This window comes from Pelobates fuscus, chromosome 11 (genome assembly GCF_036172605.1).
Source record: "Pelobates fuscus isolate aPelFus1 chromosome 11, aPelFus1.pri, whole genome shotgun sequence".
Classification (NCBI taxonomy): Eukaryota; Metazoa; Chordata; class Amphibia; order Anura; family Pelobatidae; genus Pelobates; species Pelobates fuscus.
In genome coordinates this window covers 140,395,103-140,411,716 of record NC_086327.1, presented here as the reverse complement: position 1 = coordinate 140,411,716, position 16,614 = coordinate 140,395,103, and the positions used below count along the sequence as shown (strand labels likewise).

The following is a 16,614-nucleotide window of genomic DNA, read 5'->3' as shown; positions in this document are numbered from 1 at the left end:
AGCTCTGTTATACACTCAGACACACCAACAATATGGAGAATATTCCTGATTATATTGCCTTATATTTTCTTATATCAACATTTTATGTAAGACCAATACAATATTTCTATGAGGCACTGTAGTAATGAGTAATTATTATGAATTTATTTTCTAACAAACACTGAGATCGACCATTATTGAAATACAACAGTATTTTCAGGATTCCGCCCTCCACAAATATTGTCCCAGTGATGAAAGAATATCTCAGTATGAGTTCCAATACTTCCTGCTGGTTTCAAATCCCGATTGGAAGGAATTGCTGAAGACCAAGCACCCTGTACACAGAAAGTCTATTTGTTATTAAAAGCACAGAGAATGCCGAGGTTTTAAGGCAGATGATGGAGAGAACAATTTTATTCATTTTTTTTGTGGTGTTTTTAGAACACCTGGGTATGTTTAACAGACTACAAATTACAAAAAAAATAATTTTTTGCTAGATTTGCAGTGGGTTTTAAAGAGCACCTGTCAGAGTCATTGTGCGGAGCTTGTTTCATTAGGGCGCACACCCAACCTTTTTTTTTTTTTAAAGAAGAGATAACCATTGTAACGGACCGTTTCACTTACAAGAGGATAAAACCCAGTTTAGGCGATAATCCCCTTTCCAGATGCACAGGCAGCTACTGCAAACACCATTCTCCCGACTGGAACCACACGAACACTGGAACAGCTGAACAAGAAAAGCAGACATCGGCTTACACTCCTGGCAGTCAGCATACAATCCCATTCCCCCAAAGAACGAGACGACACATCGCTTTGAGGGTTAAGCAAGAACTCTGGACTGGGACACCCAGTCTGGCTTTTATTACAAACAAGTACATACAGGACACTCCCAGGGGGAGGATGAAATTAACCAATCACATGGATGTACCTCCCACACATTTCCTCCCCTTAGATTAACACTTAACATAATTATACCGTACACCCTTTTCCCCAATTCCTGGATGTACCCCAAATACATATGCTACACCTCCAAAACAGGTATCCCCTGATAGCCCTTATTCAGGGGGACAACATATTCAAGAATCAGGTCATTCGGATGAATGGTTCGGGAGATATGGGGTTCCAAAGATTTGACCGACCACATGGGTAAAGTATCCGAAAACAGTTCCATGCATTTTGGCCCTGCGGTCGGTCACAAACAAGGGAATGAAAACAGACGAATTGCCTGTGTTATAGAGCCTGGAGAGGGTTTGAATGAATTCCCTTGTTTGTGGGGTTCTTTCTACCGAACGGCGGGTCATTCGGTAGTTTCTATACGAATTTCTGGAAGTATGGAGGTCTCAGCGGTGTTTGCCTAGTCAAGTGTCCGATTTTAGTTCCCGACACTCGACGGCAAAACACCGCTGTTCGGTAGTTTAAGATGGCCGCCGCCACGTGTTCGGCTCCCGAATGGCGGCCACCCAGAGGACACAGACCACACTGCACTGATTGCCAATTACCCGTTTGCAACATTGTTGCAAACGGTAATTGGAGGCACACTTATTCCTGGGTGGTCTGGTTGTTCGGTAGTTTCACTCAATATACTGAATGGAGTGATTCTACCGAACAATCAGATGAATGCTGCATACAAATCACCCAGGATAAACTTAACACATATATAAATACATATATAATATTACAGGCAGTACACTAGAATATGCTTCACAGTCTTAAAGGGACAGTAGTCCCAAAAGTCCCAATGTGTCCATAGATGCTGTTAAAAGGGCCAGTAGCAGCAATATACAGTACAATATGCCCCAAATAACCCAGGGGCCATAGTCAGTAGGTAGGAGGCTAGCAGCCAGGCCTCTCCAGTTCAGTGGCGAAGCTGGTTTCGCCACAACCATGTATCACATTGTAGCACGACAATAAATCCCATAGTTTTACCTGACTTGTGACCTTATGCCATTAAAAATCATTAAAACACACGGGGAAGACAACCTGGTCCACCCATTGCGCACACCTAAACCTGTCATTAAATCAACCGGACGGCCGTGTACAGCTTATAGCATATACTAATAAAGTGCTAAAACGATTGGCAAATAATAACTCCTTTATTATTTCAGCAAATGATGTGATATTGTACGTGCACATTGTAATGCAATGCTGAGCAGTAATGAAAGCACAGTTCATTTTTACACAACGTTGATCCATTTTAAATGTTTGCGTCCTTCATTCTCGTCCTCACTCCCCAAAGTCTGTGTATATATTTTGTTAGTCAAACTGGAAACAAAGAAATAGATTTATTTTGTATGAGAGATGTGTGTTTTTGTAAATGTCTTATTATTGCAAATTATGGTATTTTATTCCTTTTCAAAAATATTATTTTTAACATTTTTTCCTGATATGTCCTTGGGCACTGCCTGTGACATCATCCACACGAGAGAAATTCAACTCAAGTTGCGTCGAGGCAACATTCTCAGTTATGTAAATAAACATCTCCTAGAAAATGTTGAATATTTTGCATAGAATAATAATATATTGTTTTTATTACATACCTTTATTGTTAGATTCTACCATAAATTATTCTTATATAATATTTCAGTCTAAAAGCAGTTTGGCTTAGCTATACAATTAGCACTGATCATTCGAAGCATGGTCATCACCGGTATCTAAAGATTAGGCAATAGAGTAAGAAAAATCATATTGCTTTTACAGGATGTCTTTGGGTTAAAATAAAAGGCTATCTTAAAATAATACCTGATAGAATTGCTACTGTTGGCTCACGACCTGTTTGGACAAAATATCAATTAATGGAACACCTGGATTTTGTGATTCCAATTTATTGTGCCACCAACTCGTGAGTCGTTGGTCTCAGTGGTTATCACCCAGTAACTTCACATTTTTCTTGTGTTGAGCTTGAACATGCTTGCGGATTGGATTTAGTCTTTGGTAAAGAGCGTCTGTGCCATGAGGACACATTAAGGTTCAATCGTGACACTGCTGTTGCTCACTCGTACGCCATACCAACCCTTCCAGAAAACAGAATCTTGCCCGCCGTGTTGGAATCTGACAAATCGCACACCAGGGCCATATCCAGAGAAAGTATGGCTGATCTAGAACGTAGAAGAAACCAGAGAGATGTCTAGGCATTAATACCATCCTCTTAAATAGCATACCTATTATCTCAAGCCAATAAGCCAATATCTAACTACCACCACGGATAAGAATTGATCTTTTTCAGTTCCAGTAGGGATTTCAATTAAACATGGTTTATTTATTTTAGTGTGTGACTCTAATGCAGAGAATAGAATTCTATTTATAAATTTGACTACTTTTTAAAATATTATAATAAAGATTAGGGTTTATGTTTTTGTAATAATAAAAAAATCAATTTAATACCTTACTTTTAATTCATAAAAAGTCCTCACACTGACCCCTCCATGATCTTTGAAGCATTTTTCACTCACCTGATTCCAGCCGCCATCGTTGTCCTGAGGAATGGTGATAATTTCACTTTTATGCTCTGTGATGACATCACTGGTATCAGACAGGAGCTGGACAGAGAGTTCATACAGGCATCCGGAGTCAGATCGAGCAGCATACCTGCAGAGGTGGGGCAAAGTTCTAATCGTGATGCAATCTCCATGGAAACAAACACTCCATTGGACTTCACTGTGACTTTAAAGTGGGTCTGTCATTTTTCAGTATTGTGTAAAGGGATATTCTTTATGAAATACTGATCAAGACTGCGTTGGAGTTTCACTGAGCTTCCATAGAGGTCAATGTTTTACTATAAGAACTGCTGGGGCACCTGGTAACTGAATCCCAGGAGGTGAAGAGGACCTGTAGGACGAAGATGGTGGCAGCCATGAGTGACAGCTTAATGTAAGTCAAATTTACCTTCCCCTGCACTCTGTGGCAACCAAATCCACTCACGCCATATCTGTCACTTTCCGGGGTCTTTGTGAACTCTTACAGATACTTCCATGTTGTGTATGAAAAACCTGCTACACTGATCTTCCAATTTAGATGTTTGAGAAGACATTATTGTCCTTACTTTGGGGTCTGTGTTTTTTGTTTTGTCACTTAATATTTTAATGCCACAGAAATTAGCCCGGAGTCAAACCTCCACTACTACTGGGCAGCAGCAATGGCCCAAATATAAACAATACAAAGCCCCAAAAGTTCCCTGTGCACTATTCAAAATGTCAACATACATTTAAATAAGAGAGGAATTAAAGTGTAAGCTCAGCAGCCAATGGCAAAGCAAACCTCTTAAGTAAGTAGAAGTCTAACAATTCACCTTGCTGCTTTCAACAAAAAGACAAAATCTCTACATCCAAGCCCCCCAAAAAACAAAAACAAATGAACACTTTATACAAAGCATTAAAAAGAACGAGTTAATTTGAGCCTTGATTGGCCATTTAACAGGAATCTGTCAGAGTCTGAATTCACGCCTGTGGCGAAACCAACCTCGCCACTGGGCCCTGGAGAAGCCTGTTTGCCCGCCTCCTACCTGCTGACTATGGCCCCTGGATTATTTGGGGCATATTGTATTTTATTGTGTGACTGCTGGCCCTTTAAGTACAGTGAATGGTATTTTATTGTACTGCTGCTGGCCCTTTAAGAACTGTCTGGGGACATATTGAGACTTCGGGTAACAATACCCTTTAAGACTATGGCCCCTGAAAAGGAATGGACTTTTATTGGGTGTGTATGGCCCTTTAAGAACCGTCTGGGGACATCTTGTAACTTTGGTGAACAATGTCCCTTTAAGACTATGGCCCCTGAAAACGTATGGACTTTTATTGGTGTGTATGGCCCTTTAAGAACCGTCTGGGGACATATTGTGACTTTGGTGAACAATGCCCCTTTAAGACTATGTCCCCAGACCTGTAAAATAACTTGCCCCTGGCTCTCTCCCACTTGGTTCAGTAAATAGGGCTTACTGAACCAAGTACCACACAGGCGGACCACCCAGAAGCTAAAGTGTGCAGGCAATTTACCTCCCAGGCTGTGAGGTTACTGCCGGTTAATTGCACGTGGCGGCGGCCATCTTTGTTCAGTCGAACGCGGTCAGCGGTATATGCTAAAGATTCTGTGGAACTAAAATCGGCTACACATTTTGCCGAACACCGCTGACCCTTACCTTCTTCCATACTGAACTTGCAGCTCCAGAGACTAAGTCCCGTTCGAAATGGGACTTAATCGTTTTTCCGCATGAAATTGACCGGCCGCACAGCCCAAATCTATGGAACTGTTTTGGGCAGGAAAATGTGCTTGCGGTCAGTCATAAAGGGACCTCCAGCTAACTTTTGATCCACTGGATGGATTTGTCTGATTTTTGGAAGGGTTTATGTTTAAAGTGTGCTGATTCCAAATATGCAGTTTTTAGGAAGATTGGATGTATGGATTTAAAGTTATAGCACATGTATAAAAACTGTAGTTTTCCTGGCTGTATAATTATGTTAACTGGTTATCTGAGGGGAGGGGATGTGTGGGTTGTACCATGTATCTGATTGGTTATTTTATGCCTCCCCCTGGGTGTGGCCTGTAAGTGTACAAGTGTAATAAAAGCCAGGCTGGATGAGCCAGTCCAGAGTTCCTGTTTTACCCTCAAAGTGATGTGTCGTCTCATTATTGGGGGAAGGATTTATTGTATGCTGTTCCAGTTGACTGCTAGGAGTACAAGCCTATTCGTATGGTTCCTATTCAATGGTCTACAGCATTCATACGCTTGGGAGAATTTAAAGGTTTCTCGGATTCGGTGATTATGGTGTCTGCCAGAGTGCTTGGAGTCCTCAGGAAGCACTAGGAGCATCCATTAACGGAGGTACCAAGTCGGGGTGCCAGGCGATCCGTTACAACGCCGTCTTTACTCTCCACTTTTGTTTTACAGAGCAAGGACTTTTATTTAAATAAGCATTTTACTGGAAGGGGCAATACTGCAAGGTGTGAGCTGAGCCAAACACACATAGAATACACTGTAACCTACTCCCACTGTGAGTGACCCTAAATAAAGGATTGAAAAAAGTGACGGTATCTAAAGGACATAACCACTGATCTCTGTGCCCAATAAGATGGTGAAAAACCCTTTGTACGTACCAGTCGCTGACCACGATGTTCGGCTGTTCATTGTCCATCACTTCCTCCCAGTATCCTTCTTTCAGGAGATCTATGAGCTGAGATTTACTGCACCACCTGCAATTACAGGGTCTGTCAGTAAAACGGTATCTTTATAGAAACATAGAACGTAGTAGATATGCCCACAATAAAAACTTGCATCCATTTAATTGTGCATGTTTCATTATATCTAAAAACAGCTTGCAAAACCTGCAGTTCTCTTGTCTGCTGCCTTTGCAAGCCCTCCCCTTCTAACCCCGCCCAGACTTTCTGCGTCTGTCCAATCACAATGCAGCTCAATGAGAAGTCTTGGTAAGTCAGGTGCTCTGAGCAATTGCTGCCTCTTGAGTTTATCTCCATTGAGCTAACGATACCAGGAAGTACCATTACTTGTTGTCTGCTTGAAAGTCAGGGATGTAACCAGGTTGATCTATAAAAGTGTAAATTTCTATTGAAATCTGCACTTTTAGCAAAATGGGACACTCATTACACATAAAACATTTCAGCAAGCTAAAGTTGTTGAGGGATCTGGAGTGGCCCTTTAAGTGAGCAGGGGATATTTTCATTGTTTGTAAACCCCCTGCTAGGATATGCTGACTTAATAAAAAAAAAGAAGTCAAGTTGAGAGAAAATCTAAATGTTTTTCCCCTTTAGGTGTATTTTAGTTATTTTCCTAAGTAAAGGTACACTTAAATCACCATCACCACTAATACTCATTAAAGGGAGAATCATTGTATGGACCATACACACTCTTTGAGAACCAGTATTGTAATGGTCATAGAGCTATTCTGAGTCTAGTTTTTTCATGTCATCCAGATTGAATACAATTGCACAAGATATTTTAGAAATGGAAATTCTGCGTTTATAAGTGTGGCTGAAGAAGAGAAGGGCTACGGGTGACAGGGAGCGCATGGGTTCTTGTTAAACCTCTCCAAAATGGTTTGGTTGCACTACAACCAATTCAATGTGTTGTAATCATTATGGGTCATTTAGATACAGAGTATCAAGCTATGAGTAGGATACGAGTATCTAGATTTGGGAGACTATCTGTGGTTGATACTTGTATATGTGTGTTAAACTTACTCAAAAGATGAGGCAAAGTATTTCTGGATTCCTTCGATAGGAAAGTCCTGCCCATTGTCTCCCGGAAGATCCTCAATATTCCAGCCATCTCCTCCATTTTGCAAATCGTTCCAGAACTCATATTCCTCTGTAAATCACACGGAGTCATTGAAGGTATTTAAGAAAACAGTGACCTAGATTTAATAAGCTTTCCAACTGAGAAAAAAAAATATTGAAAACCTGCCTATGTATACTGAGTAAAACCTTTACTGAAATTCCACCACAGTCAAAAGATATATATATAAGACAAAGTAGGGACTAATTTGTCTCATTTGTGCATTGGGAATAGCAAAATGGCATAGCTATTGATTAATGCTATTCCGTCTCTGTTTGTGACGGCCCATTAGCTATCACTTGTGACACATGGTGGGAAAATGTATCTTCTCATGTGATATTCGATGCTTATTGTAACTCAAGGATGCATCTCCAAGTTTGGTGGAGGGTCTCACAGATCTTTCATCGCCGAGCCACTGACATGTTACCTGAGGAAGTGTTTGTAAAACCTGTGATGACTCCAAAACTGAAAGATCTACTTTATTATCAAAGTATGCATTCATTTAAGCAGAGAATTTAAGAGTGACATAAGAGTGATAAGAGTCATATCGAAAATAACCTCCAGTTTGGCCATCTATGCTATGCTATCCTAAAATGTGAACTTTCCTGGCCAGTTCTTGTTAATGATGTCATAAGACCCAAGAGTCACAATAAATAGTATTGCGATACATGTTTGGCACAGGCTCTAAGCAGTTCCCTATCTCCCCAAATAATTCATATGGCTCTGAATGTATTATTATTGTTATGTCACCTTCCCCACAGGGGTTCTTGATGAGATTTGTCTTCCTTTTGTTCAGCAAATAAACAGATTTCCAGTTATCCGGCTCAGTCTCCCTTGCAGCCTCAGAGAAACCATCTTGGTGACACTTAATTTGCCAAACATCAGCCCCATCCACAATATTTTTCCACTGGTTGCACACCAAACGGCACACGAGGATTAACTCTTCGGCAGGCAGTCCAGCCAGGATGCGGGCTAGAACGTCGTCTGGGATGGTCTCCATCAATTTTCCAGGAGCTTTATAAAAACATTAAATGTTACCATTTCCAGAAGGATACATAATTAAGAGCAAACAAAGCTTTGTTAATGTCCTTTCACAATGTACTAAGTGCAACAATACATGCTGGCTCTATATAGAAACAGAAGACACAATAAAACCAGATAGATAGAGAGGGCTGTCTCGAGTCCATGCTCCTAAAACTAAGTTGTTTTTTTCATAGGACAAGGGACCAAATGTCCTGAGGCCCATAGCTAGTGTGTTTACATGCTGAAGGTTTTTTTGGGGAAAGTACAGAGCGGGAGGAGAGGAGTTAAGTAGGTGAGCTAGCAGAGGGAATATTTAAATTAGTTGGATAATTGATTTTTAATATAATGAATTTTTACACTTTAATCCAATAATGATCACACTATGCAAGTTCTGTATGGAGCTGAGTGGAAACATTTTTCCAGGCGTCTATTGGCCCAATTTTTGCAAATTCGATAATAATGACGCTTCCGTCCCAAAACTGTATCAACATTAAAACAAAACATGGCATTAAAAAGGATATCTGGATAATGTAGTGTTAAGGAGTGCCTGGTTAGGGATCATGGGAATTACAGTCAGACGACCTAAACCTGGTAACCATTTAACCCTAAGCCCCCCAATATGTTCCTTATAACATTAAACATATCCCAGGGGTGCCCAAATGGTAGATCTCCAGATATTGTAGAACTACAGATCCCATGATGCTTTGCACTGTACACCACCCCAACTCTAAATTGCTAGCCGAATCCCAACCTCCTCCTCCAACTCTAACTTAACCTTATCTGTGTCCTCTTTAATGACATCTCACTCTGTACCTACGATGCTTATTATTGATTCATCCTGTATATCAGGGACAATTTGAAACATGCCTTTTTAAATAGAACATTTTACATTTTTCCACATTCAAATTATAATTAATTGCTAAAACACAAATTATACAAGCAATCACATATTCACTCTTTCACTTTCCCCAAATAACCAGCCATGAGCATGTCACACAGATAAAGCACAAGATCCATGCGTCTGCATTGTCGGTGCATTTAACCCCGTAAGGTCCAAACTTATGGAATAAAAGGGAATCATGACATGTCACACAGATAAATCACAACATCCTGCAAGATCCATGCGTCTGCATTGTCGGTGCATTTAATGCATGCACAGCCTCACCGAGAACAGTCAGGAAATAGATGATCCGATGCAAAGAGAGAGAATGGTTCCCGTCACCTCTGCCTGAGCCTAGGATTCTGTGCTTCCTCTACATCTGTAGGGTCTGGCTGCCACATGCAGACTGTCAGTGCAGCAACCACTGCCAGCCTCCTCCTTACATCATCCTGCAGTCAGTGCATCTGCATGGGCGAGGCAGGAGGCCGCAGGCAAACTGGCAGCATGATTCTACAGCTCTGGGGCATTGCTAAGCTGGCATTGCTGGGAGTTAAAAGTGTGGATAAACGACGTGTCAGACCTGCTTAGATTAGCCCCGAGAAAACAGCCTGACAAAAAGATACACTGTTTAAAAAATCTAAACAGCTTATTCTTCATATAAAAAGTTTTATAACTAGTTTTGTAGCTCTGCAAAACTTTATCGTCTTATCCAGAACCCTAAAGAATATTTATTGAACAAACTCCACATTTTAGTGCCTTAAAATCTAAACAGGAAATATTGATGCAGAAATACCGTAACTGTAAGATTGTGCGATTCAGTTGTAGTTATCGATTGGCTATTTTATTCGAAATGTTGCCATTTTTCTATTTGCTGGTCATTTTGAAGCTTTTAAAACTGAGTATGCGATGGAGAGCTGCTTGCTCGTTCACAAAAACACTGGATAACAATGCGCTCTCTCAGGGTGGACATCTAAACCAGGCTTCCTCAAACTCCCACCATTCTATGAATAAAATAGAAAGGCTGAGAATCGTGGGAGTTGTAGTTCAGCAACATCTGGAGGGCCGGAGTTTGGGGAAGCCTGATCTAAACGAACCTCTAGAGAATAAAAATTGGTCCATGTCGGCACTGTGCCTGTTTGGATAAATGTTACTTGTCATATGTTTCCCCAAAAATCCAATAAAGCTAAAATGTATCTTTTTTCACCCATTCCTAATGATAAGCAACTGCAGATTCTATCTGAGCTGCTTATAGAAACACGGGGTGAGCAGTATGTGTTACGCACATGTTCCATAAGTAACAATAAAGCGGGGCGCAAAAGGAAAGATAGAAGACAAAAAACAGCCACACTCTAAAATGTTGGACTACATAGGTTCAATTGGTGGATATATTGCATTAAAGGGATACTATAGTGGCAGGAATACAAAGCTTTATTCCTGGTACTATCTCTCCCCCTGTCTCCCCTCAGCCCTCACACCCCCACAGCCAGGTAAATAGAGGGTTAAAGCTCTGCCCCTTATGGCGTCCCGCGATGAGCAGGCGCTAATGACCATGCACGGCAAATCTGACGCTGGATGTCTTAATGCAGTGTGGGAGGACGTCCAGCGTCAGATACTGGATCAAAGGTCCGTTTCGATTCAGGAAGCCCTTTAGTGGTTGTCTGCTAGACAGCCACTGGGGGTAGTCTTAGAGCTGCAATGTAAACAATGCAGTTTCTCTGGAACTTCAATATTATACATTGCAGCCAGACCACTTCAATGAGCTGAAGTAGTCTGGGTGCCTGCAGTGTCCCTTTAAGATCACAATAGACCGATAGACCTCACATACCTGTCTCTTGCTCTCTCCTAAAGGGCAGCACTCTACTCTCTCCTCCAGCTCTGCTTCACTCCCGCCTTATTTGACTGCAAATTCCTGTCCTAATGTGTTTTATACCCCTCCTCCTATTTTATTTATTTATTTATAAAATATTTTACCAGGAAAGATACATTGAGATTTTTCTCGTTTTCAAGTATGTCCTGGGTCCACAAATCATTGCATTGTTACAGTTAGTGTACAATAAAATACAAAATTAATATACAATATATACAACATTTAACATAGAACAGGTAGGAAATATATAATCAACCATGACAGGTACATTCTGTTTTGAGGTATGTAGAGAAGGATCTCTTAAAGGACTTTAAACTTAGGGAAGATTTTAATTTGTGCGGGAGGTCGTTCCACAAATGCGGTGCTCTGTAGGAGAAGGAGGATCGGGCTGCTTTCTTTTTATATTGAGGTAGACTAAGTAAAGTGTTGGTACTGGATCGGAGGTTGTAGGAAGTGGGAACAGCCGGGGAAAGCATTGCGTTCAGGTAGGGTGGGAGTTTCCCAGAAAAGCTCTTAAACACAAGGCTGGAAAGATGAAGGGTGCGTCTGGATTCCAGCGACAGCCAGTTTAGTTCTTTTAGCATGTCACAATGGTGGGTCCTGTAATTACATTGTAGCACAAATCGGCAGAACGAGTTATACAATGTGTTGAGTTTATTAATGTGGGATTGTGATGCAGATGCATATACTACATCCCCATAATCAATGATTGGCATCAGCATTTGCTGTACAATCTTTTCCTTTACTGAAGGGCTTAGGCAGGATTTGTTTCTGTACAGGGCACCTAGTTTTGGATAAAGTTTAGATGCAAGCTTTTCTATGTGCAGGCCAAAAGATAGATAGACTGTAAGCTCCTCCTATAGAATGTAAGCTCCTCCTATAGACTGTAAGCTCCTCCTATAGAATGTAAGCTTGTTTAAGCAGGGTCCTCTTCAACCTATCGTTTCTGTAAGTTTTCTTGTAATTGTCCTATTTATAGTTAAATACCCTCTCATAATATTGTAAGGCGCTATGGAATCTGCTGGCGCTATATAAACGGCGATAATAATAATGATAATAATAATAATAGGGGCATCAGTGCTAAAATAGGTTAAACATTCTTTGTTTAAAAACTAACCTACATACAAGTATTAATAAAAGTGGAAAGGAGACTGCTTCCTGTGTGTTCCAATCCAATATCACACCAATATATTGTGCAGATAGAGTCCATAGAGTCCATAGAGCAAGTCTTACAATGTTCTCCTGGTTTATCTTCTCCAGATGTAGAGCATCTTGTGAAATGTTTTGCCGACATGTCAGTCTCTGAGGGAGTTCCCAATGCAGACCCCTGTATTTGGCGTCCTGTCAGATTCTGGGTTGTATTGGTGTAAACAAATCCCTCATAGTGGCGAAACATGTTTATTATGTTATTATTATTCTTATTATTTATTTATTTAAGACACAGCCACTTGCAGTTGGGAGTAAAGCAGGCTAGCGCTATTCAGTGACCGGTCCACAAATCGCGAACGAAGAAATAGGTCATTAAACCACTACAACCAACTATCTGACGCGAAGACAAATAGAGGGCTCAGCATTCGGAACTCCCTCATGGAATAATATGCTGATACATATGGAGGAGTTAAACCAGGAGAACATTATTAGACATACTTATAGCTCTATGGACTCTATCTGCACAATATATTGGTGTAATATTGGATTTGAATAAACAGGAACCACAGTCTTTTTTCCACTTTTACATGTTCCATAAGTGTCTATAAAAAGGTTTCACACTCCATAGAGCATCTCTGTCCCTTAAGGGACACTATACCCCTTCAGCGTAACAGGAGGGGGACCCTGAGGGTGAGGGTCCCCCAAGGATGACATAGTGTCAGGAGAACGGGTTTGTTTTCCTGACACTATAGTGATCCTTTAAATTTTCTTTATATAGAGTCGCATCAAAACAATTCCACCAAAAGATAAAAATACTTTCATAAGGTACAGTACATTTTGCTGTAGTTATCACACGTGTCAGCGTTTCTTAATGGGGCGGCCATCTTGGAAATGTATAGCATAACAATTGCCAAACATTTGTAAGACTATTAGCAAAGTGTAAGTTATGAGAAATCCAAAGTGATTTCAATGTGAATATTACATCGAGTCCAAAAAAGATTAGTTAAAAAACCCATGGCTGGATTGGAGATGTTTCTAATTTGGCAATTTGAAATTCACTTTGATCTGCAAGTAATTGGCACATTACTGGAAAACCAATTTAGAGATTGGCAAGCGTGAACCCAGGACAGGAGGAGTCAGGTAGGTACATGGTCAGACAAGGGGAATGCCTGGGGCTCAGTTGACATACCGCCTTACGGCCATGTTTTCTCCGACCCACCATGACCTGCATATTTCACGCTGCAATAAGGATGTTTGATAGCACTCCTTGTACAGTAAATTACAGCGTTGAGTTCATAAAGTAGTGTTTTTCCAGGACAGAAGACAAAAACGTGGGACTGTCCTAGCACAATTGGGACTGCCGGCAGCTATGCCCCATCAGTGACTATTATTAATAAAAAAAACTAAAATGGCTGCCGAGAGCGCGTGATGTCAGCAAACAGTCAGCGTCTGTGATTTACTGTACAAAGCAGCTCCCAGTTTTGTTCTTGGAACTTTCTGTATGATGTTCTGTGTCCAACATGCCCTAAAAAAATAGTGAAACAGATTTTTACATTTTCGTTTTTTGTTTTCTTTTTTTTATATCGAACAGATTTAAACATTATAATGCAGATTTTTGAATTGCAAGATTATATAACAGAGATTCTTTGTGCTGATAGCGCCCTTGTAAGCTCCTTGAAGAGGTCATGACGTAAGGAGCTCCCCTGTCTCTACCTCCAGTATCCCTGTAGAACAGGGAGTTATGGGATATGTAGTTTAAACCCGGCTGCAGGTTCACTCCTCACACAGGAACGGCTTCAGAAACTGATCGCAGCCATAATGCGCTATAGGGGATTAGCCTGCGTTACAGTTTTGTCAATCATGTTGTGTGCAGCGTTCCGGCGGCGCTCTGCCGCACAGGAGAGAACACAGCGTGCACACGCCACGCAAACAATTTGCACAGATTCTGCAAAGGAGAAAGCAAAACATCTCCCAAATCTGCACCAGATTTATAAAGGCAGTGACACCCTGGGAAAACAGGCAGGGATCTGGATATTCTCTGCAATATAATCTCACTTTATTGTGGTCTTGAAATCGGGTATAAATAAAAATTATTACCAAAAAAAAAAAACAGCAAAGAAAGGGATGTGTGAAAGGGTGTGCCGGAAAGTATTAAAGGATCACTATAGGGTCAGGAACACACACATGTATTCCTGACCCTATAGTGTTAAAACCCACCATGTATGGATATCCATGTAAGACTAGCTCAGTGGTTCTATACAGTTTTCAAACAAAACATCTTACATACAATTACATTATTTTCTTTGCATTTTTTAAATATTTGTATTTCAAAGAGGAGACAAAAAATGACTTCAGGGTAAAAATGGAAATACCTATCATAGTTTTGTTTGCTCTGTGCTGTTTTTGGATTAACAAATAACATAGAAACATAGAAACATAGAATGTGAGGGCAGAACCATTCGGCCCATCTAGTCTGCCCAGTTTTCTAAATACTTTCATTAGTCCCTGGCATTATCTTATAGTTAGGATAGCCTTATCCCTTTCCCACGCATGCTTAAACTCCTTTACTGTGTTAACCTCTACCACTTCAGCTGGAAGGCTATTCCATGCATCCACTACCCTCTCTGTAAAGTAATACTTCCTGGTATTATTTTTAAACCTTTGTCCCTCTAATTTTAGACTATGTCCTCTTGTTGACCATATTGTATAAATAACTGAATTGATTGTGATATTTTTGTGAGAACCGAATGTTTATTGGATGTTTATATACATTCGTGAGTGAGGTCACGTTACCAAAAAAGAGATGTTGGAAAATAATAAATTTGTGAGCATGTGCATACCTCCTAAGTGTCCCTATTTAGGAGGGACAGTCCCTATTATGGGCCCAAATCCCTTTTTCTATGCTAAAGTCCTCTTTTCTAGGAGCTCCATATTGTTCGTGTTTCCATTCGGATACTGGAGTTTGTTATTATTGTTTAGTTTTTTCCCCCTTTATGTTTGATTTCATTTTACCAACCTATGATTAAGCACTTTATACCATGAAAGACATTGGATAGGGTTTGCCACGCATTGGTTTTTCTCCTTGTTACTGCCCAGGGTTATCTAATTACATGATTTTCTAATAAACATTTATTATACTGACAGCCGCGTTTCAATACCACTTCCCTCAGCCAGGAGCCATTTCCACGTGTTTCCCGCAGGGCTGTGTATCAGCAGCTGTAATCTACACAGTGAACACTCCACCTGCTCGGTGAAACACGCGGGATTGCAGATCACTGTTAGATACGCTGTGACAGCCTCCGGAGAGTATTAGGGCTGCTTACACAGCAGATCTGTCACATTTCATATCTGTTTTTGAATTGTGCTTTTAAAAAAAATGTTGTGGTGTATATTTTGATTAACAAAACTCCACTCTGACATCACAGTTGCCTTCTGAGACAGATCTACCCACAATACATCAGTGAAAAGCATCCGAAAGTAGGGCAAACTGTCGACATCATGGACAAAGATCACAAAATAGAGATGTAAAGTCTGGATGATTGGATGGTAAAATAAATGATAAAATAAACAAGCAGTCACGATAAAACTTAGTATAGTGTGCTAGTAAATGGGACAAGTCATCTATACCAGTTGCTGGTGGACTAAAACTCCTATTATGATCTGACAAAAACGTGCAAAAAGTGCATGTTAAGCCGGCAATGCAGTTGGACGGGAGTTCAACAAAATTAATGGTTTTTACTATGCTTATTGTAGCGGGATGGACCTTGCTGCAGTACCCTTATGCCTGCTCTAGGCTGTCCGTGCCAGTTTCCCCCTCCCCGTTGTCCCCTATGTCTGGGGATTACAGTCCATATGTGAGGCATATTTCCCTCTTATTGAAAACCCATGGTTTTCTCCTGTTTCACCTGGCCGTTCGTTCAACTCCGTTCCCCTAAGTTGTTCCCACGGTTCTGGTCGACAACTGAACAAACTACCGAACGGCAGGCCACCCAGATGTGGAGTGTGAAGCTTATTAACACCAATAACACCATTCACACCTCCACAAACCGCAACTACATGAGCATTCTAAGCGGTCGGCTGGGTGGTCGCCGAACAGAGACAGCGGTGTTCGGTTTTCTAGTGCATGGAACTAAACTCGACCACTCGACGGCGCGAACACCGCTGGGACTTCCACCCCATGTTACTTTCGTGGAAAATCATACGAACAGAGCGGCATTCAGGGGCAGCAACCTCCCAAACCAGATATTCATGTGAATGGACGCACGAACAGATTGCTATGCAATTTTGTATTTATGATTGCATAGTTAACACACTAACACACCAACAGAATCCATAGCGATTTACAATATTATGAGAGGGGGGATTTAACTATAAATAGGACAATTACAAGAAAACTTACAGGAACGATAGGTTGAAGAGCTTACAGTCTATAAG

General features: G+C 40.8%; 1 protein-coding gene across 1 annotated transcript; it reads right to left on the bottom strand.

Moving 5' to 3' along the window:
- Positions 1–2,680: 2,680 nt before the first annotated feature.
- Positions 2,681–9,604, bottom strand: FBXO2 (F-box protein 2). The gene is made up of 6 exons (XM_063437094.1): positions 9,450–9,604; positions 8,012–8,275; positions 7,168–7,294; positions 6,067–6,162; positions 3,429–3,564; positions 2,681–3,074 (listed from the first exon to the last, which is right to left on the bottom strand). The coding sequence occupies exons 2-6, from the start codon at positions 8,259–8,261 to the stop codon at positions 2,940–2,942; spliced, it is 744 nt and encodes a 247-aa protein (XP_063293164.1). The 5' UTR covers positions 8,262–8,275; positions 9,450–9,604; the 3' UTR covers positions 2,681–2,939.
- Between the last annotated feature and the right edge of the window lie 7,010 nt (positions 9,605–16,614).

Bases quoted from the DNA above. Each gene is read 5' to 3' on its own strand.
- FBXO2 (XM_063437094.1), bottom strand. From the start codon at position 8,261: ATGGAGACCATCCCAGACGACGTTCTAGCCCGCATCCTGGCTGGACTG. The intron at 7,295-8,011 runs GTGACATAACAA...TGTGATTTACAG, and splicing joins CAAGAACCCCTGTGGGGAAG to AGGAATATGAGTTCTGGAAC. The intron at 3,075-3,428 runs GTGAGTGAAAAA...TCTACGTTCTAG, and splicing joins ACGATGGCGGCTGGAATCAG to ATCAGCCATACTTTCTCTGG.